The 22,752-nt window shown below is 31.9% G+C and overlaps 1 protein-coding gene across 4 annotated transcripts; it reads left to right on the top strand.

Moving 5' to 3' along the window:
• The first annotated feature begins 8 nt into the window (after nt 1–8).
• On the top strand, nt 9–17,898 carry LOC148625657 (uncharacterized). Of its 4 annotated transcripts, none has more exons than XM_088569310.1 (13): nt 9–45; nt 2,387–2,618; nt 3,022–3,196; nt 3,828–3,945; nt 5,853–6,032; nt 7,207–7,394; nt 8,876–9,049; nt 9,463–9,704; nt 10,115–10,251; nt 10,980–11,168; nt 11,908–12,530; nt 13,150–13,249; nt 13,796–17,898. In XM_088569310.1, the coding sequence occupies exons 2-13, from the start codon at nt 2,489–2,491 to the stop codon at nt 14,201–14,203; spliced, it is 2,664 nt and encodes an 887-aa protein (XP_088425436.1). In that variant the 5' UTR covers nt 9–45; nt 2,387–2,488; the 3' UTR covers nt 14,204–17,898. The 4 variants fall into 4 exon arrangements, with proteins under 4 accessions (XP_088425436.1, XP_088425434.1, XP_088425435.1 ...); XM_088569308.1 differs by lacking the exon at nt 9–45 and adding an exon at nt 109–247; XM_088569309.1 differs by lacking the exon at nt 9–45 and adding an exon at nt 254–832.
• The last annotated feature ends 4,854 nt before the right edge of the window (nt 17,899–22,752 follow it).

The following is a 22,752-nucleotide window of genomic DNA, read 5'->3' on the forward strand; positions in this document are numbered from 1 at the left end:
GGAACCAAACATACGGAATAATTTCCATCTTGGAGTTATCTGCAGGTATTTCTCGTTGAGATAGAATATTTTATACATTTGTTTAATATAAACGATAAAATATTACTATCATGAAAAAGCTCTATCATTCATTATAATTTTTATTTCATTTTCTACACTGGAACCGGAAATCTCGATTTCCGTAACTATATTGGTACTTTCTTATTTCAATAATTTCCGGCAGGTTGTTTACGTTTCCATGACTTGGGTAAATAAGAATTGTTGTAGAATGTTCATTTACACTTTTTTGAATGAATTATTTTTCCTTTATGTCATAACATGTAATATGTTGTAGGCATGTGCATTGTCTACCGGTCAGAGAGTAGACCTCGCCACTTTCAAGACAGAAGCAATTCTCGCCAATCTGCTCACCAAGATTTTATTCCTCATTCTCTCCGAAAATCGTTGTATGTAAGATAGCTCATTTCTGAAAGAAAAATATGGCAGATCTATTAGACGCTTTGTCTTAAATTTGGGCATGAACTTATTTCACAGGAGAGGACGAAAATCGGTTGGCGAGAATTACTTGCCTGCAAGATCTACTCTTTGACCTGTAGGCTGTATGCATGCAGGAACTGTAAAGTTCAACATTTTTAGCCATACAACGTTACATCGCACACCAGCTTATATTGCATAGTTTTTTTTTTTGCACAAACCCACACTTAAGTCTTTGCATATTTAATTTATTAGTTTTATTACACGAAAGAAAACCTACATGTAGCACCAAAGATGAGGGTCTGCAGAAGCCTTAGTGTTTATTTTATGATAATCATATGAAGATAAAAGTATAAAGGTATATCCTGTCAAGATTTAGTTGGACTGATTCATAATATGTATATTAAATTTAACAGATCTTCATGGATAACGAGAATATTTTACATGTAACCTGTGATGTAAACAAATACACATAAATCTGACACTGACAGCTTTGCATAAATTCCAAAAAATGATTGTCTTTCTTATCTTCAAAACTATGCTGTGATGAATAACACTATCAGAGCTATATTTTATTTTCTTCCTTAGGTGGGAACAGCATGTGGAACAGCTTAGAAATATGCATGCTATAAGCACCATGCAACTTTCCCAATTTTTTCCGTGAATATAATATACATACCGGTAATCAAGGGGGCATGGGCCATTTGCCCTTTCTGGCTGGAAATGGCCCCTTCATCTAAAAAAACCAAACTGTATGGTTTCTTAACAAATGGCTCTTGTTGATTGTAAATATTGTTGAAAAATCTGCAAAATGGCCCTTTCTCAAAATTTCCGAATGGACCACTGCATCATGAAAGGGATGCCTTACAGACAATTGCATATTTTCAATGATAAATGTTAACGCTTATCTATTTTAATTTATTGGTTTGTACAATGTATAACTTTCAGTTTTTTACTTTCTTTCTGTAAAACTTCCCTGTTCAGGCTATTTCTACTGACTACCAAATGCAATCCATTTTTTTTTTATAACTATCACTATGGACTATCTCAAGAATTTTTTTTTTTTTTCAGGTTCATACACATTGATTTTCAGCTTACTTTGTACTCCCTATAAGCAGATAAAACTCCCATTAGTAGCATTAAAAATAAGTGACCTTTGTTTTGAGAAACACAGATGTACATGTATGGATCTAGGCTGTACATGTACATTGAATATTGGAATGTAAAGTCCCTTTCTCTCAAGAGAGCAACAATCAAACGACAAACTAGGACTCCTTATGTGGTCTTATATTGTTTCGAAATAAGAAATGAAAATGAATTTGGTTGGTTTCTTGACATGTATGAATCACCTCTTATTCTGATTCAAAATGTTATTTTTTCCTACATGTATGTGGTTGCACTTTTTGAAATCAGTTTTCCATGCACTGTTTTGGGTTTTGCAGCTTCTCTTATTTTGTAGGAATTGAATTTAAGAGACTGTTCTCTTGCTACATTTTTCTTGTTTCTTTAAAAGTTTCTTGGGATATTCTATATATTTTATATTGGAGTTTGATAACCTTAGTGGGAGGACAAGAGAAGACCTCTAAAAATTGGGGAATCAATCCTTCTGAAAAAAAGGTTCACATACATGCGTAAAACTTTGAAAATATCAAATGGTAGGAAATCTCTGGCAAACCTGTTTGAAAAAAATAACCTAATTTTCTCTTAAAATTGCATCAAAATTCATTAATTTCAAATTTATGAGTTGTTTGTCAAATATTTCTTACTGCTGCAGTATCATACTGTTAATGGGACAGAAACTATATCATTGATTGCTTTGAATTGATACTAAATTATTCCAGTGGAGAAATATCCTACTATGTAACATATATTGAGTGGTCAACTTGATTTATAAAATTTGCTTTCTTTGTAGTTTTATGGACACATTGGATATTTAACAGTACGTAACATGAGAATATTTACATGATACATAGTAATGTTTATGAATATTGAAGAAGAATAAATAAGGAGCAACATGGCTTTAAGAATAGCAGATACTATTTTTGTTCCCACACAGTTGGGGGAATACCAGATTCAGCTTTGTTATGGGGACATCACAAAAGTGGAAGAAAAAGTTGATATTGTAATGGTCTCTGCTTTTCCAGGTGAATAAATATCCATATTCAATAAATATTTTTTACATATCTATTTTTATACTGAATGGATTAATAACCTTTAAGTCCACTTTTGAACATATATTTTATTATATAGTTCCATACCTTGAAAAAGGCTTTAATTAATATAGAACTTTTAAGTCTTTATTTTGATTCACAAATAGTTCCATTTTTTTTCATTTTATACAATAAATATTTGAGACTTTACACTGGTATTGGTATTTTTGATTATCCTTTCTTTTTCAAACTTGATAAAAAATTGTCTTAATTATCTTTCAATGTGTATTGTAACTATACTACTAGATGTCAAATTTGAAGTGAAGATACTTGACTTCCAATAATATGATTAAATTGCGCATTTTTGCATTAACCGTTTCCAATGTTTAACTTTCAGGTGACTATGCTGCAGTTGGAGGTACATTAATAGGAGCATTAAAGAGAAATCTTGATATTCAAGTAGACAAACTTGCCAGAGACAAGTTCATGGATCTTAGAACACATTTTTCCTGTTGGATATCCAAAGAATTGGACCCAAAAGTACCTTACAAAAGACTGATTTGTTTTGAAAGGTGAAGTATGTGTTTGCAGTTTATTTGAGAAATGTAGAATTTTATACATTTATACATATATTTTCAGTTCTTTAAGTAGTCTGTAATATTCTTCGCGTAAGATTGATTCTTTAAATTGAAAATGATTGGCACAATGCTAGCTGTGACAGTGTGTCAAGGTATTTGTTGTTTTCTTTTAAAGGAATTTGTTTCACTAATCTGTCAATAATTCTTTTAAGAGTATTTTTCATGAATCCAAACTGCACTAAACATGCCAACAGAGACAACCTAAAATCCACTATGATGACTATATATTTAATGAATTTATAAAAGAAATATATACTCTAATTGACAACCATAATATATAGTTTAAGGAGGTAGGCTAAGGGTAAGGGACATAACTCTTGAAATCAGTGATATATTTGTATCATACTCAATTTCACAAAAGCCAATCAAGCTTTCATTTGAATTAGAATAAAATCAATCCAGATTACTTTGATGCTTAGAAGAGATTGATGTGAAATGTTTTACACAAATGTTCCAATGATTTGTAAGAGTTGTGTCCCTTACCCTAGGTCTACCTCTTAAATACTTTCTAATGGCCATATGTTTTATATATACCACTATAATTCATGACTCACTGGTTTTGTAGGTCTAGGTCAAAAGGTGACATTATTGAACAAATGAGGGACATGTTTAGAGCCTTTGTTCCAGCTTGTGGAAGCCAAGAAACAACTGTTATCACACCTCTGCTGGGAACTGGAAATCAGGTAAATTATAAACTGTGGGTATGTTTTATCAAAACAAGGACTAAATGTAATGTCTCAGTCAAACAAAATATATTTATGTGGAAGTCAAGTGCAGTGAATATTGTCTTAACTGAACTGTAAACAGTCTGATTTCCTGTTTAAGTGTAAGTATTTGTAAGAATCAGGCAAAATGAGAAAAATCAGAAACATGCATGTCAAAACCCCACCAATCTGACAATGTACATTTTTTGTAATATCACTCAAGGATACTTTCTCTATTTGAAAAGACCATTATTTGATCTCTGCATCACTGGTTTTGCTCAGAAAATTTTCAATAGAATCTAAGAAAAATGAGATTTTTGACAGAGTTATCTGCCCTTGAAATGCTCATTTTCAGTGCATTTCAATGAAATTGTAACTCAATGGTCCAGCATGATATATAAAATCTTGTCTGTTTTCCTTTATTATGATGGTGCAAATAGTCAAATTACACTATCAAAATGATGTTTTTTCCATACCATGTTTCACCTACTGCCTGATTCTTACAGGAACTGACACTTAAAAAAGACTCTTTTTAAAGTTACTTAATTATAGGTTTACCAATATTTTGAACCTAGGAAAACAAAACATGATGTAACTACAATATAATGGAAACAAGCACCATCTTTAAAAAGAGATAGCCATTGCAGTAAAATTTTGTTCTTTTTACTTAAATTTTCTACATTTCATTTAAGAAAATAACACATGGCACACAATTTCAATTTTCGATACAGTTTTATCGAGCGCCACTAAGTTATCAGTATTTGGCTATTTGGGAAACAGAATTGAGATCAGGTGACTTGTGTTTCCATAGAAGAGCGTAAAGGGTAAAAAGCGAAACTATACCGATTGCATTGGAAAAATCAAGTAATACTGACATTATAATAGTAACATTGATACTAAGAAATAATAGGATATAGAGCTTTGCATATGAGGAACAAAGCTATTTCTACTCAAATGACATTAAACTTTGTACAAAATGCACTTCATGTTGTTATATTGCTGATTTCTCCACCAACAGGGAGATGTGAGACTTTCTATAACACACAGTGTTTGGGTTGAAAAGTCATATGCTAACTTACCAACTGATTCTGAAATGTGTCACTTTAACAGAAGAATTTTGAGCCATCAATTTTTCAGAGACATATATAGGATGTTGTAAATGCTTCATCTTTGTGAAAATGATAATGATATTAAGTCGAAGTACCCAGGTAAAATTAGGCTTATTATCTACCAACTGATTAGTTATTATTCTCTTCTTGACTGTTACATTCAAGATTTTTATTGTAGTCCGTTGGAGACTATTTGAATGTCCATATTGATGATTTTCATATCCCTGGGATTCAATAAATTGGAGAGCATTAAAACTTACGATAGTAATCATTAAATGAAAAAATGTCATAAGGGAGCAACCATTTGATTTTTATAAAGTTGGAGGTGGGATGTAATTTTCTAACCTGCCATTTGAGATTAAAATATTCGATCTTGCCTTTTTATTTCAGATCTCATCCTAGCCCCACCCCATAAAAATCAAAAGGGGGTTCCTTAATTATGATTTGTTCATTTGATTTATGAGAAACACATTAAAGAGTGTTATTGAATGGCATATTATGTTATAGAAGTCTTATTCTCACTACTGCATTAACCTTAACTATTTCACTACTAAAGATACATTAGCCATGTCTAACCACTTTTGTGACCATGTCACTACTATATTAACTCTAACCATTTTGTTACCATGTTTATACTGTTCTAGTATCCTCTTGTAATATCCCTTATCGACTAAAGCTTCCTTTTTGGACCTGGTGAAACATACACCTATACAGGCATAGAGGTTTCCTGAGATTTGATATAATATCTTACGGTCATATTTTTTTTTCTTACATTAGGGACACAGTGAGTCAAAAGTACTGAGTTGTATTGTGGATGCTGCTGGTAGTTGGATGCAAGCAGGACTACCATTGAAGTGTATAAAGCTAGTCATTTATGGAGATGATGATTCAAATTTGAATAAGCTCTTTTCTTCAATGAAAGAGAAACTTTCAACAAAATTCGAGAAAAAATTAAAAGTAGGTGAAGCATCTTATATAAGGGATTACATACTAAAATTATTCAGTTTTCAGGTCAATAATATATATGTGTCTGTCACCAGGAAATGTAATATAAAATATGCGTTAAAAAGCACAAAACTGTTTCTCGTGGAAAGGTTTACTGTTTAATTGTTGGTAAAAAAACAAGATAAATGAGGGTGGACATAATAGGCCAGAGGTGAAAATTCTTGGGTTTTTATACACATCCTGTATGGAAATGTATGATATCAATATTTTTAAACTGAAGAGGAAGATTTAGCCATTTAGTGTATGAATTTATATCACAAAGGTAGATCCTTAGAAAGTCAAAAGGTGAGAGTTCCAGAGCATTTCAAGGTTATTGTTTGCTATTATTGTCAAATATGCACAAAATTGACAAAATTTTCAACAATAGGAGGGGTTCTCATCTGGAACCCTCCCTCTGGATCCACCACAGTATTTACATTTGAAAAAAAAAAAAAAAAACAATTGTTAACACTAGTTTTATTATAATATGATAATTATGGAAAGATGTGAATAACCAGAATATGAACGCAAGTGCAGAAGAAAGCCTAGATTGAATGAGTCAGCAGAACTTGTTCTGTGCATGAGTTAAATCTCCAAATGTTCTTGGTACAAGTAATTATAAAAGTTTTTTTTTATGATAGCCAATTAATAATCATATCTGTTATATAGATTTTCTTCATAATTTCTTTTTATTTTCAACATAAATTTTCAATATCGGCAGATTGATATATTTGACTTTTCAATGACCTTCTGTCTCAAGAAGGCCAAGAGTGAAATGACAGAATTTATTTCACATGTGAATCACAGAATTGATTACACAGTAGACATCGGATAAATCATTGCTATCTATATGATAACATGTGTTTAACGATTTCATGTTACAAGTAAAACCCCTTAATAAGTGATTTATATACTGTAAAATATTAATTTTTGGTAATTTTTGTGGATTCTATCAAGTGAACATATTTGTGGGTATCAAATTGCGCTGTTTTGAAAAAATGTAAAGTGTTGTATAATGTTAAAATCAATTTCATGGATATTATTTTTTGCGGTTTTCTGTCCACCATAAAAATAAGGAAAATTAGAACACTGAATAGTAGTTAAGATATAAAGTTTTCTTATTAATTATTTGTTTTGTTTTTATTAGGCAGATCAGCAATTAAGCTATGATATTTTTTTGACTTATGAAGAAAAAGACAAGGATTGGATGAACATGATTTGCAATGTTCTTCTGAAAAAAGACAAGGGCTTGAAGATATATACGGAATTAAAGAAGTTTGACCAGAAGAAAATTTGGCAGGATCAAATATTTAAAATCATGGCTTGTAGTAAGAAGTATGTAGATATCATGTACACAAAATATATACAATGAAAAATGTCTTCACCAACTTTTTTTTTTATCTTTTAAAATTGGTCTTTGGTTTACAAAGGTTCAAAATACAAAAAACTTAGACAGTGAAACATATATTTAGGAAGTAGACATAGGGTAAGGGACATAACTCATGAAATCAGTGATATGTTTGTATCACATTCAATTTCACTAAAGTCTTTCAAGCTTTCATTTGAAACAGAATGAAATCAGTCCAAGTTACTTTGATGCTTACATGAGATTGATGTAAATTACTGAATACGAATGTTCCAATGATTTGTTAGAGTTGTGTCCCTTACCCTGGGTCTACCTCCTTAAAATCCCTTTTGGACTTCAAGATTTGTATAGTTTTGATGGACAGGTATTTGGTTTTAATATAATGGTTCAAAATCTATTTAAACTGATATCAAGGTCTTCAGAATGTTTGGTATAGACAGGTTTTTAGATTATGTAGGGTTCAGTTAAGACAGGTTTCAATACCTGTTATTTTTAAGTACCAGTCCATATAAAATTCAGACACAGCCTATGGTAAGGTGATTCATGGTGTAGAAGAACCCATGGATCAGATGATGCTCTTTCAGTCTACATATGCTATATTTTAATGTGACAATAGTCCTTTCTGTATTTAGATCTGTACTTTTGAGAAAAATATACTTTAACCTCCCACTAAAATCAACCGAATCAAACCAAATCAAGAACGATAACTCTCGCAAAGTGCTAATTGCATATGCAATCTATATAAATTTTATCTCAAAAATGCAACCTCTAAATGAAAAATTAAGACTAGTTATGTGACCAATAATAATTTTTGAACAAGAAATAAAACTGAATTTGGTGGGTTTTTTAAATGCATGAATCACCTCCTGTCTGATTTTTATAAAGACTGCTTCTTAAATCATTGTGTATAAGTTGAATAGGTTTGTACACAAATTCAAAATGAAAAAAACTGTAATTTTCAAAAATATAATGCATGTTTATGAATCTGTCAGTAACTTAATGTAATCTTAATGTCAAACTTGAAAAACTCAAAAACTTAGGAAAAAAGTAATGATATAACCATACTCTCTTGGACACATTGTACTTCCTTGCATGTACTATATACACATATATTAGTCTGAATATTAGAAATGGACCAATTTGTCTCAACTATGCAACAATCTTTTCACATGCTCCATGTATACAAATGTTTATGCACATGTATGTTGGGAAAATTCTTTCATTCCACCTGAAGCCCTACCTTGCAGAAGTATATGGCATGCATGTCCATCAACTGCCATGCAATTAAAACAGAAGTATTTATCATTTAAAGTAACAAGATACATTTTCAGTTCTTATCTGTCATGTTCTAACTTGAATATCACTCTCAGCAAAAATCTGTTTAACTTTTGTTGGGCATTCACCGATCAAACCTCTAATTTTTCTATCTATAATTTTTTTTTTATTTTAGAATCATAGCTGTTTTGACTCCATCATACGTTGACAATAAGGATTGTTTGGACCAATTCAATATGGCAATGTGTTGTAACCGATTGAAGAAATCAGAAATATTATACCCCTTCTTACTGGTGTCTGTGGAGTCCATGCCTGTCTATATGAAATTAGTGCAATATTTTGACTGCAGGTAGGACTAAATGTGATGCAAACTTTTCAGGGGCAGATCCAGACCCTTGAAAATGGACAGGGGTTTCAGTCAGGGTTCCTCTGAAACTGTCAATTTTACAAATGAAAATGACAAATTTTCCAGTAAAAAGGAGTAGTGCCTACCCCTGTACCCTATCCCCAGGATCTGCCACTTCATTTTGTAGTAAATAAAAGTTTTTCATCTAATGTAGTTAATATGTAATTTTTCTGAAATTAATTAAATACAGCTGGATATTTCTTGACTGTGTATTGAAACCAATCATTGTCTTGTGATTTTAACGAAGAATCATAATCTATTTAGCATGCTGTTTACATAGTTATTTTGACATTTAAGATATCTTGTATAAAATATTTTCAAATTTGAAAAGTTCAATTTCATCTTTTTTTATACAGAGTGAGAAAGAAAGGAGAGGAAGTGGATATTAAAGTTAACCAAGCTTGTTCACTTTTGATGAATCCCTCATCAGAAAACCCTGACAAAGATGATGATGTGATGACAGAAGAAAGATTTGATTATGATGTGTTCATATCTTACTCCCATAAGAAACCGCAAGAGGCTGAAGATCTGCTAGTGATATTGTCTTCAGGGAACTCAGATTTGAAAATATTCTTTGATCGAAGTGAACTGACAATGGGTATGTTTTTTTTAAGTTACAGATTGTTTTTTGCTCCTTATTTTAAATCTCGCTCTTGTTTCTGTCTTGTTTAAGGACTCAACTATGTAAATCATCTTGTGGATAGATTTCCATCTTATGGATAGATTGCCAGTTTTGTTATTTATGTGGCATCATTTTGCCTTGTTATCAACATCACCTAATAATATCTGTATGACAATTTTTAAAAAAATTACTGGTAGTTACTGGCACATTGCTGTTTCCTTTAGAAATAAATAACTAGCATTTTGGTTACAAATTTTTATGGTTAATTAAGTACCATTTCATTTAAAACCTATATGAAATACTTTTTTTCAATGTTAGGTAGTATATGGCAATCATTATTGTATGAATCATTAGAAACATCAGAATGTATTGTGGCTTTGTTTCAGGAAGTATGTGGCAATCATCATTATATGAATCATTAGACACATCAGAATGTATTGTGGCTTTAGTTTGCCCATCATACTTCTCATCAACTGTTTGCCAAGAAGAATACAACATTGCTCTTGCCAGGTATCTGAAAAATGTAAGTTAATAGTGTCCTTCAATCATTTATCAAATATTTTTTAATTAATTATTTTTGGGTTATAAAGTAAATTTTTAATCTACTTATATAAACTTACTTCTTAACTGTCTCATATAATAATATAAGTCATGTTACAGCAAATGATATAGTAAACTTCAGGAAACTAGTTGGTGTTCCTTTGATTGATTGACAATTATTTGTGAACTAGATTCCTAAGGTAGTGAACTGCATCTTTAAACTTTTTATCATACTTACATTTAAGAAGATAGACCTGGGGTAAGGGACTTACCTAACTCTTAAAAATCATTTGAACGTTTGTATTCACCATTTTACAACAATCTCATGTAAGCATCAAAGTAACTTGGACTGATTTCATTCTGTTTCAAATGAAAGCTTGAAAGACTTTAGTGAAATTGAATGTGATACAAACATATCACTGATTTCATGAGTTGTATCCCTGACCCTAGGTCTACCTCCTTAAATACTGATGGAATGATAGAAAGTTTAAATTTTCTTGTTCATGATCTAGTTAAACATCTAAGACATTTCCATCAGGTAATGGTCATTCAATCAAGGTAAGACCAACTCTATTACATGAAGTTAAGTACAGTGCTCACTATATTGCAAAAATGGTTTTTCACATCTTTTAAAGATAACAGTGAATATTTCAGTCTTTCTAGAACACTGTAAAGTTTCATTTTTTAATTTTTTTTAAATATATTTTTCAGCCCACTGAAGTCTTATTCATACAAGTATTGATAGAACCCATGGAGACAGTACCAAGCCACTTTAGTAGAATTCCTATGATAGATTGTACAACAAGTGAAAAGTTTGACAAAAGTGTCCACAAACTAGCTAAGGATATTACTGAATGGAGATATGGAAGAGGGACTTTACCATATGTTCAAATGCCTGTGGTAAGGGAGCTGTTTTTTTAATTTTCAGGTTGACTTGAATCTTATTTGAAATAAAAAGGCAGGAGCTTAGATTTGCTTGAAAATAGTAAAAATTGACATTAATTAAAATTTATTCCGAAGGATACTGCCCTGAATAATCCACAAATCTGTCTAAACTGAACCCTGAGTAATATGAAAACCTGTCTAAACCGAAACTTGAATAATCCGAAAACCTGTCTAAACAAAACCCTGAATAATCCCAAAACCTGTCTAAACCAAATCCTGAATAATCCAAAAACCTGTCTAAACAAAACCCTGAATAATCTGAAAACCTGTCTAAACCAGATACTTCTTGAAGTCCCTTTGTAGCAAGTTTAATGTATTTCAACCTGGGTGAACCGAACAACTTTAAAGTCCAAAAGGGATACGGTTTAGACAAGTTTCATTGTACTGTGTAAGAAATACTCAAGCCCAGTATATTACTTGTTATAACGTATATAAAGATAGATAATAGATCAACTAGTATATTACTTGAACATAACTTAAATGATTCACACATAAATATTACATGTCTTTTATGCGAATCTAGCCAATAAGCCTTGTAACAATGATTGCATATATTATGTTATTCGTGTGAATTGGGCCTTCACACAACCCTTTTAAAATAGTCACATGAATTTCATGTGACAAATTTTTGTCTGTGTGCTGATCTTTTAGTTATCATACTTTTAATTATACAATTAATTTTTTTCAAACCAAGGACAAATTTAGCTTCGGAAGTATGGAAGAAGAAAGAAAAATCTACATTAAAAACAACTATTCGTCAAGTAGTAAGGTTAAGAGTCTTGAGCCAAAATGTAAACTAGGTGAACTGGTTAACTCATCTGATGGACAGGTGGATGTTGCAATTAGCTTTGCAAGGGATGCAATCGCTTTTGCTGGAGTGTTAAATGGAGAATTGTGTTCTAAAAATAGCAAATTAAATATTTCCTTCTTAAATGAAAACATGCAAGGAAGCCTTCAAGATTTAGACATGGCAAAACAAATTATCATCATTATTTCTAAGGAGTTTGTACTGTCTCATCATCATATGCAAGAACTACATGTAGCACTCTGTCGACAGCGAGAGTCTACAGACAAAACGGTTGTTAGAATAGTGGCAGCTCCAGGTATACCAGACAAACCAATGTTCTTACACTTGTTGCCTTATGAAACTAATATGTCAGATAAAATTTGGAGGTACATTGGAGGCCCACAAATACAAGGTATTTCAAAAGCTGTGATGTCTTACAAGGAAGGAATGAAAGGGTCATTTATGGTGGCTTATCCAAACTATTATGCTTTGCAGAAAACAGCCTATGAGGTCATGTTTGCACTGACCAGGTAAGAGCTTGATAACAAGAAAAGATCAGAAAATACACCCATATGTTTAGAGTAGAAATTTTTTGGAAAGTGAGAAAAATATTATATAAAAATGTAAATATTATCATTGGAAATGCCTTTTTGACAAATTGATCTGATTGAATGCTCATAGTCGAGAATTACCAAGGAAGCACCTTTTCAATCATAGACTTATCTTAAATCGATGAGCATGCATGACACATACTTCTGTGAGGAACAAAAGAATTTTCGTTGTGGAATTTAATATTGAGCATAACACATGCATACTCATCAAACATCCCACAGTTAACATGAAAAGGGTCTTCTTTAATGTATGGTATTTAATGTTCTGTGATTTGAAAAAAAAAATGATAGCACAAGATTGTTGATATAACTGCTTTTTTTTTGTGATTTTGTAACTTTTTAGTCAAAAAAATGAAACACATGATTGTTTAACTGAAATTTCTGTTGCCATGTTGCTTTTTTCAATTTTTTTTTTTTTTTAACTCAGTTGCCTCAGAAATTTTGAATGATCAAATCTTAACCTAGAATCAGAATGATTCAGATCTCTATAAAGGGTTTCTTGAATTTGAATTAATGAAACATGTCATGTTTTTTTAAGATCGAAGACTAAAGATTTACCTGTTCCTCCAATAATTTGTAATATGTTAGAGGCGAAGTTGAGGGCTAATGATTACAAACAGAATACCAAAGTGTCAGAGGTGAGTGAGAAGATCATTGTTTTATTGGCCTTACCATACAAAAGACATGGTTCCAATTTACTTACAAAAGTGAAAAGTCCTAAACTTTTCAAGTTTAAGATCAGTGGTCCACTGGAGAAACAGAAGTCATCAATGAGGTGTCAATGAATACAGCTGGTCCTAGTCCTGGAATTGAGGGTCCTAGACCTTGGACCACCCTTACAGGCCTGCATATTGTTTTATGTAATGCTCTTTAATTGTTTGCTTTATTGTGTAGTTATACCATCAGAAATATGGCATTAATTAGTGGTCTTTCTATAAATCAGACAGAAGGTGATTCATGCATGTTAAAAACCCACCAAAGTCAGTTTTATTTCTTGTTCAGAACAATAGGATAAATTTAAATAGCTTTTAGGTTGTTTTCTAGATGAATTGAAAATTTTTTAGCAAAAAGAATAAATTTAGAAAAATGATGTGCCACCAGTTGCCTGATTCTTGCATAGAATGGTACTTAAAGTGAGACGGTATCAACATACACTTATTTGATTTTTATTTTTTTAATTGCAGATACTGATAGATATATCTTTGGACAAAAATGAAAGTAAACATATCCCTTTCATTACTTTCGATGACAAGGAGGAAGAAATAGAGCCTATCTTACAAGAATCACCTCAGGCAAGAGAAGAAAATGAAGACAGTAAAGTTATTCCTAAAACCCAAACAGCTATCAAATGGGCTGAACCAGAAAATATCGAAGAAATCATTCAAGACAAAGGAAAGGAACAACTTGAAGAAGAAAAACCAGTATATATTGAAGAGAGCATTAAAGACCTAGGAAAGGAACAGTTTGAAGGAGAAAACAATACTCTTAAAAAGAAAGCATATGAAGAAATGAAGCAAATGAAAGAACTGAATAAATTATTAGAGGAGGAAGAAACAAAGAAGAAAAAATCTAGTACATGTGTACTGCTGTAATAATCTCATCTCTGTTTATCAAAATGTTGTTATACTGTGGGGGATCAGGAGTTTTTGGGTTAGGAACCTCCAATTGGTGGGAACATTTTTTTAATTTTGCTAGCTTAGACTCCCCTTTTACAGATATCTGTATCAGAACCAGAACCAACCCCCAACCCACTTTATAAATTCTTCTTATCTGACCAAGGTCATTTAAGGTCAGTGTAGTTTAGTATGTTTAGTTATTTCTTTATACGAATGGAGAACCACACTATTATGTTAAAAAATTGTGAATCTGTGTAAATACAGTAAACTTGGAAATCATTGCAATGTGCTTTTAACTACTATGAAAAATGCAACTGGATTGTATTTTTTCAGCATGACTGAACCAATGCTTTCCTCAAATGTTAAAAGAAATAAAAACTAGTTCTTAGTGTAAATTCACAATTAACATGTACACAAAATAATGTCTGCAATATACTCGCATTTTATTAAAGCCATTTCTATGACTTTCTGTTTGGTAGAATCAAAGAATTGTTTCTCTGTATTGTTGATTTAAGGAGGAAAACCTATTGTAAGGGACATAACTCTTGAAATCAGTGATATGCTTGTATCATATTCAATTTCACCAAAGCCTATCATGCTTCCATTTGAAACAGGATGAAATCAGTCCAAGTTCATTTGATACTTACATGAGATTGATATAAAATGCTGAATACAAACATTCCAATGATTTGTAAGAGTTATATCCCTTACCCTATGTCTATCATCTTAATTAAATACTCCATAATTTGATATGCAAATAGTGCACCATATAGTAACTGCTATTAATGTCACAGGCCAAAAGAAATCTTAAGTCTGAAAATATTCTTAACTTGCTTTGTAACTTCAATCATAATCTTAGACTTAAATGGCATTACAGATAGTGAAGAATATTCTCATACCATATTCTTAGACCTAGGGTAAGAGACATAACTCATGAAGTCAGTGATATGTTTGTATCATATTCAATTTCACCAAAGGCTATCAGGTTTTCCACATTTGTGGTTCTCAGGCTAGGTTTGTTATATTTTAATATAATGTATTTATGTACAAAAATACTGGTTTGTAATTCCTGAGTAAATCTCATATTTTTCATAAATAGTACATGTATCTGAAATAAACTTTTATCTACTTCATTTATGACATTTATTACCATTTTGAATATGTTATAAGTTCATTATCAGAACCAGTCATGCCTGATGTTAAATATTTAGTTTTACTGACCTGTCTATGTTTTTTTGGCCGATTTATAGTCATTTCATGCATACACTTTGTGACACATGAAAAGTTTTGAATTGAACAAAAATGCTTGTTCTGTTAAGGCACTGAGTATCTCATTTTCCCTGCATCGTCTGCTTTGCAGCCAATGATTCACTACATAAACTTATCTTTTTTGGCGAAGACTAGTACTGTAATGGTATAGTGCTGGACTTAGACGTAATGGTGGGTGCTTCTGTCAGGGAATGAGTTTGTTTATAAATCTCTTCATTACATTACCTTGGCATTGTTCATTGTGTTAGAAGTGATTTCTATGTGTGTAGTGTCATTTCAACAATAGAATCTAATGCAAAAAAATTCTACATTGTAAATGTCCATTTATTATACAGACTTATTAGGTAGACCTAGGGTAAGGGACATAACTCATTAAGTCAGTAATATGTTTGTATCATATTCAATTTCACCAAAGGCTATCAGGCTTTCATTTGACACAGAATGAAATTAATCCAAGTTACTTTGATGCTTACATGACATTGATGTAAAATGCTGAATACAAACCTTCCAGTGATTGGCAAGGGTTGTGTCCTTTACCCTAGGTCTTCTTCCTAAGTCATTCATGATCATTACTGGTCAAACTCAAAATATATTTTATATTTCTGTTAACATTTTAGCTCACCTGACCAGAGGTCATGTGAGCAATTGCTGTCACTTGTTGTTTGTCGTCATTGTTTTCGTCCGTTGTCATTGTAAACTATTTTTCAAAACTCTTCTCCTCTGACACTACTTGACCAATTGGAACAAAACTTGGTTTGAATGTTTCTTTGGGTATCCTGCATAGAACTGATGTTGGGATTTTTGATATGTTTAGAAAACATGGCTGCTGTTACTAAAAATATAAAAATAAAATAAAGGGGTCAGACAGTAGTTTTTTGCATATATCTTCATAATTGTTAGGTTTAGCCAAATTCTGACAGGGTGTAATGTTCAGCATGATGAGATCTATACTTGGTCAAATTTTTGTTTTAATTGAAAGCAAACTTTGTATGAATGTTCCTTGGGGTATCCTATATAGAACTGGCGTCAAATTTTGGTTTTAAACGGTATAGTCATGTTGGAGATATTGCCCTTTTTCTATGTTTTTTTGCTATTTTTAATTTTATTTGTTTCAAAAATCTTCTCCTTTGACACTACTAGACCAACAAAAATCAAACTTGGTATGAATGTTCCTTGGGGTATTTTTCATAGAGCTGATGTAGGGATTTATCAGTTTATGGAAAACATGGCTGCTGTTACTAAAAATAGAGCAAAGGGGTCAGTCAGAAGTTTTTCTTGTATATCTCCAAAACCTTTAGGTTTAGCCAAATTCTTTTTATTACTGAAATGATCCTTATTATGATGCCTACAAAAGTCTCTAGGGATAAAAGTTGTTAGAGGATTCCATGTAAGAGTTATTGCCCTTGAAAGGTGAAAAATGATGTTTTTTTTACAGTTTCAGCCAATATCTTGCAAACTATAATAGATAGTATGAAACTTTCAATTGATGAAATGATCCTTATGATAATTCCTGATGGAGTCTTCATTAAGAAAGTTGTCAGACAGCCCCTTGAAAAACATGAAAATTAACCAGGTAAGTGATTCAGGCTCCTGTGAGCCTCTTGTTGGGACATTAGTATTTGTATTTAATCTTTCCAAAACATCCTTAATATCTTTAAATCAAGGGTATTTGCTTATGACATTTTTTTTGTACTTTTGATATCAAAATAATTCTCAGGGATGGTAGTTTTTTTTTTATATTTCATGTTTACATTTGTATATTGGTCTCATTTTATTTGTAATATTGTATCAACACTTTGGTAAAGGAATTGTTGTATTTGATATTTTTCGACTTACCAACTTCTTCAGTCCTTGTTTTCAACCTTCTCAGTCCCCCTCCATGAACAACCTCTCAAGTTCTCGCGCATGTCAACTGTTCTTACAAGGCCAACTGATGTTTGTTGTTATTATAGTTGACCTCTAGCTTTAATGCTCCTTTATTAGTCCCCAGTCTGCAACCTTTGATGATAGGGGACTCCAGGTTTGTACTATGTACAGTCCATCCATCAATCTGTCAACTCAGTTTTCCACACATTTATGTCATGATAGCAGATTATTGTTTGGTATTTGGTACTTTGTTTTTCTATGACAAAATACAGATCAAGTTTAAAATTTTGGTTTGGTTCTTTGATATTTTGCTGAGTTATGGCCATTGGACTTAGAAAATTAATGCAAAAACACAGTTTTCTGCACTTTTTTCGTGAACAAATTTGCATTTTGTTCACTTCAACAAATTTTTTTTCACTAGCAGACTTTGTATTACCATGCAATACTCTCGGAATGTTTGTTAACATTACAATATCAAACCTTAATAATTGGTTCACTAGGAGCAACCATTTGATTTCTAGTTTTTTTTTTTTTTTTTTTTTTTTTTTTGTGTGGGGGGGGGGGGGGGGGGTACCTAGGGTCAATTTTTTCTGACCTAGATTATTTATCAGTATAATTTCTGACCTGACTTATTACTCTAGTCCTGATTTATCCATTTTGTTATCCAGGACACAGGACATTGTCTGTTTTTTATGATAATTACTAGAAAGAAGACAATCATGTTTAAGACTGATAATATTAGTTTTTTTCAATATATTGCCAGCTGTGCTATGTTTTTAATTTGATATCTGCATATGTGTATGTATCTAAAAACCTTCTACCTATTAGCATTCTCTCCTTTTTTCTTGTCAATGTAACACTAAATCAAATCCACATTCAAAGCCAGTATATATGCAGTTTGCATAGTCTGAAATTGTCCAATTAAACACATACTTGTAAATATTTTTTATATAAACTATTTTTACAATGAAAAAAAAAAAAACAATAGTTATATTTCGCTTGTTTCTCAATCTCATCATAATACCCTCTTAACTCAGGCGAAATTGCAACGAATGTTTTCAGGTTTTTCATATTGCCCGTTAATGTATGTTAAGGGGCAATATGGTAGTACATGCACTTGCATATGTTTATGTGCATATAATAGCACATAAAAACGTATGTTTTAAAAAAAAAAAACATAAAAAAATACACTCTTTTATGAATTAAATCCTATGGAAAATATATAATTACCATATGATTTGGAGTGATTGGTTTTTCACGAACTAATTCATTAGTCCTAAACAAATGTTTAATTGTGATCCTAATCACATGTAAACATATGATGAACATGCGTTTCAGGAGGTTTCAAAACATATGTAACATTTTTCCCATTATAGCCTTTTCTAACTCCTCTCTATCCCTTATCTTCTTTCATATTTTTCCTTTCCTTTACCTTTCCTATAGTTATGCATGTTCTTACCTCACCAAATTTTCCAATGGATTTCCCTCGAAGTTGGCATTTTAAAAAAGATACAGTCTTGTATTCCAGCCATTTTTATATCCCCCGCCACACAAAGTGGAAAAGTATTGTGTGATATCCTTCAAAAAGTCAATCCATCCGTCAATCTGTCTGTCTGTCTGTCCATCCTCTTATGTTTTCCAGATGATAAGTTGAGAATGGATCAATGATTTTTTTAAAAACTTTGCCCATTTGTTTAGTTAATACAAGTTAAGTTTAATTTTCATCAAAATCCAAAATGTGTTTTTGAGTAATGTCATTTTGAACATTTTATCCTCCCCCTTTTTTCACCATAACTGAGTGGTGTCACTCAATTTTCCATTAATACCCAATTTTTTTGTGGTCTTTCTGATATGATACTACACTAATTTTTCAGGACCTACTCACCTTAATTTATTTATTACATGTTTTATTTGTTGCTTCACAGTAATTTTTTTATGAAGTATGCATGTGATAAATTATCAAATCTGTGATACAACCGTTTTGGTAGCACTTGTTGATTTTTGAAATGTGATATTTTCTTTACTAAATATCACATGAACATAGATTGTTAGGTTATGTATCTATTTATTATATATTACATGAATTTCTGTTTTTATGTCAAGCCTTTATACTTGATACTTTACTATGTATACTAGAACTGTTTTGATGTATTATTTTGACCATGCTTCTTTGTACTAGATATCACATGAAGTACTGATTTGATGCAAGACCATGCTTCTTCGTTCTAGATATCACATGAAGTACTGATTTGATATAAGACTATGCTTCTTTGTACTAGAAATCACATGAAGTACTGTTTTTGATGTCAGACTACGCTTCTTTGTACTAGATATCACAGGAGTACCGTTTTGATGTCAGACTATGCTTCTTTGTACTAGATATCACATGAAGTACTGTTTTTGATGTCAGACTACGCTTCTTTGTACTAGATATCACAGGAGTACCGTTTTGATGTCAGACTATGCTTCTTTGTACTAGATATCACATGAAGTACTGTTTTGATGTCAGACTATGCTTCTTTGTACTAGATATCACACGAAGTACTGATATCAACACATTATATCATTTTGGTGTCAGACTATGTTTTGGAGTTTTAAACTCCTTGTTTTGTATGGAACTTTTGGGTTTTTTTCGCACAGTTTGGGTAAAAATTAGCAAACAATAGCCTGGAGCCCCATGTATCCCTGGAACGGTTCTGGAACTCCCCTTTTCAAAATCTCTGGATTCACCCCTAAGGTGTCTTTATACTGTGAAGATTGTATATACTGAACCTTTTTGTCCCTTGCTGATACAAGGATACTGGTGCTTTCTGGTCACAGTTGTGGACGCAACTCCTTGGAAACCGCTGGACAGATTTTGTTCAAATTTTGTAGGAGTGTTAGTCACCAACTGTAGTTGATCATATTGTGCTGCCATTTTAATTTGACAAATTTTAGAGGAGTTATGGGAATTTTTCACTTCAACTACTTGAGCAGCAGGGTACATATGGCTTCAGGTTGATATCAGACTAGACTTTGTTTTGTTTGGACTAATGCTCTGTTTGCATGGACTGAAATTACTTTTAAACCATTGTAAAATATTTATTTCTTTTTACAAGTTTCTTGTTTAGACAGAAGTGGGTTTAGACATGGTTTGTTGTAAATTACATAGTGCTGATTTGTAATAGTTTGTTATCTAATCATAATCATATTGTACTCTGTTAAAATTTTTCATTGTTATTTGAAATAAAACATTTCTACATTGCATTGTGCCCTGTAATGTATGGTCTTAGCTTTCTCATGCTAAAGGTAGATATTGTCGAGGTGGTTAAGAAGACACCATTTGATTCTGAAGTGGAGGACCCTGTAAGTTTTTGTAAAGAAATATCTTGGGGTGAAAAAAAATGGAAATACAAATTCTGGCCTCCACTTCATAGAAAATCAAAAATATAAATTGTCTGGCCTCCATGTTCTACCGTACAGCATGATGAAAAGGAATAATCTTGCCATTTAGCATTTGAAAATAATTCAATCAATTGAAAATGATTCGCAATTTCTTAATGAAAAAATGTTCTGCCCCTACCATAACTGCCACCCCCTCAGGATTTAATGATTGTCCCCATATGGTCTTCACTTTTGTTGGTAAAAAGTCTGGGATACTACTCGTTTTTTTTTCTCACCAACAACAAGAGCATGAGACATGCAGTAAGATACATCAAGATAATTAGAACTTGCATGTTGACATTGGTAATAAGAACTGTATTTTGTTTTACTTAAATTGTTTTTTTTTTTTTAGAATGGTGAATATAAACAGTAATATTCAATTCAGTCTGATTTGATTTCTAACACAACATGCCATTAAGTTTACTGTAAAATTATTTACACCAGAATAATGACAAGCAAATAGTTCATGTAGTTATACTGTGAACTTGATCAGAGCATTTATCAAGCTTAGTTAATTCTTCAGTCATATAACAAGTGCTAGAGCTATATAGATAATTATTATTGCAAAAAAAATACCCTTGGTGTCAAAGGTTCTCTTTGGAAGGAAGTGGTTTGGTTTATTTCTCCACTAAAGATGGTAAATTCTATATTTTATACACAGAGATGCTGATTTGTTTGCCTGAAGTAATTGAGTACATATGTGAACTATGTAACAAATGTATCCTCAATATTAAGGAGGTAGGCCTAGGGTAAGGGACATAACTCTTTCAAATTATTGGAACGTTTGTGTAAAACATTTCAGGTCAATCTCATCTAAGCATCATAGTAACTTGGATTCATTTCATTCAATTTCAAAATATTATACTTTTAAGATTTTTATTTGTTTACTTTCATAGATAAAACTGCCGGTCCATATAATGCCATATGGACCGCATCGCTATCAAAATAAGATTATGACGTCATAATTTAAGAAGTTGTGTATGTTTCTCTTTTCTTCACACGAATGATCTAGAGTAAACTATATATAAAAAGTATAATATAGCAAATAGTTCATGCTACTTTGGGCCAAATGGCAATATATGGACCGGTTGATCGCCCCCGCAAATTCAATAGACCTCAGCTACGCGTCGGTCTATATAATTTTTTGGGTCGACCAATCGGTCCATATATTGCCATATGACCCTTAGCATCATGAAATCATTATAGGCTTAGGTGAAATTGAATATGATACAAACATATCACTGATTTCAACAGTTATGTACTTTACCCTAGGTCTTCCCCCTTCAGCCATACTTGTCAAATGAAGCGAGGAAGACCGAGACTAAAATATAGTTACTTAATAGTTCAGTGTCGAGATCATCATTCGATTCCAGTGGTGTATGTAACCGGTTTTATATTTACCAACGTCTTTTCATTTTCTATATGTTACAAAGTGGACAGTCTGGTCACCCACTTTAATCATTACTATATGCTTGTGTGAAGCCATGTTTTTACTAGGGCTAGATGCTACAAGAAAAAAGAGATCTTTATGACTCAGACATCTTATGTTATATAGATGAGATGATATCCCTGTTTTATCCTAACTTCAAGGATCATTTACATTTGATCTACCAAAATGTGCTTGAAATAAAAGAGACAACTGATACACCATCGTCTGCTTCATACCTAGACCTTAACATGTACATAGATGACTTTATGACAAACGTGATGATTTTTACTTTCGATTTGCAAACTTGCCCTTTCTTAGTGGCAATATACCGATATTTCTAGCCTATACATTTCTTTATTAATAGAGCGAGGATACTATCAAGACTGGGATATGTTCAGCTTTTGTTGTTACCTGCCACATTTTTTTTTCACAAATTCGTTACAATCAAGTATTGTATCAGCACGATATAAGTTTATACGTAACACAGATGATTCAAGATCTCCAGTAAAGTTTTAAGTCTTACATTCCATCGAGATAG

The sequence above is a fragment of the Perna viridis genome, chromosome 2 (assembly GCF_037379345.1).
Source record: "Perna viridis isolate PV_CMFRI_1.1 ecotype Kerala chromosome 2, ASM3737934v1, whole genome shotgun sequence".
Taxonomy (NCBI): domain Eukaryota; kingdom Metazoa; phylum Mollusca; class Bivalvia; order Mytilida; family Mytilidae; genus Perna; species Perna viridis.

Bases quoted from the DNA above. Each gene is read 5' to 3' on its own strand.
- LOC148625657 (XM_088569310.1), top strand. From the start codon at position 2,489: ATGGCTTTAAGAATAGCAGATACTATTTTTGTTCCCACACAGTTGGGG. The intron at 6,033-7,206 runs GTAGGTGAAGCA...TGTTTTTATTAG, and splicing joins AATTCGAGAAAAAATTAAAA to GCAGATCAGCAATTAAGCTA. The intron at 10,252-10,979 runs GTAAGTTAATAG...TATATTTTTCAG, and splicing joins TTGCCAGGTATCTGAAAAAT to CCCACTGAAGTCTTATTCAT.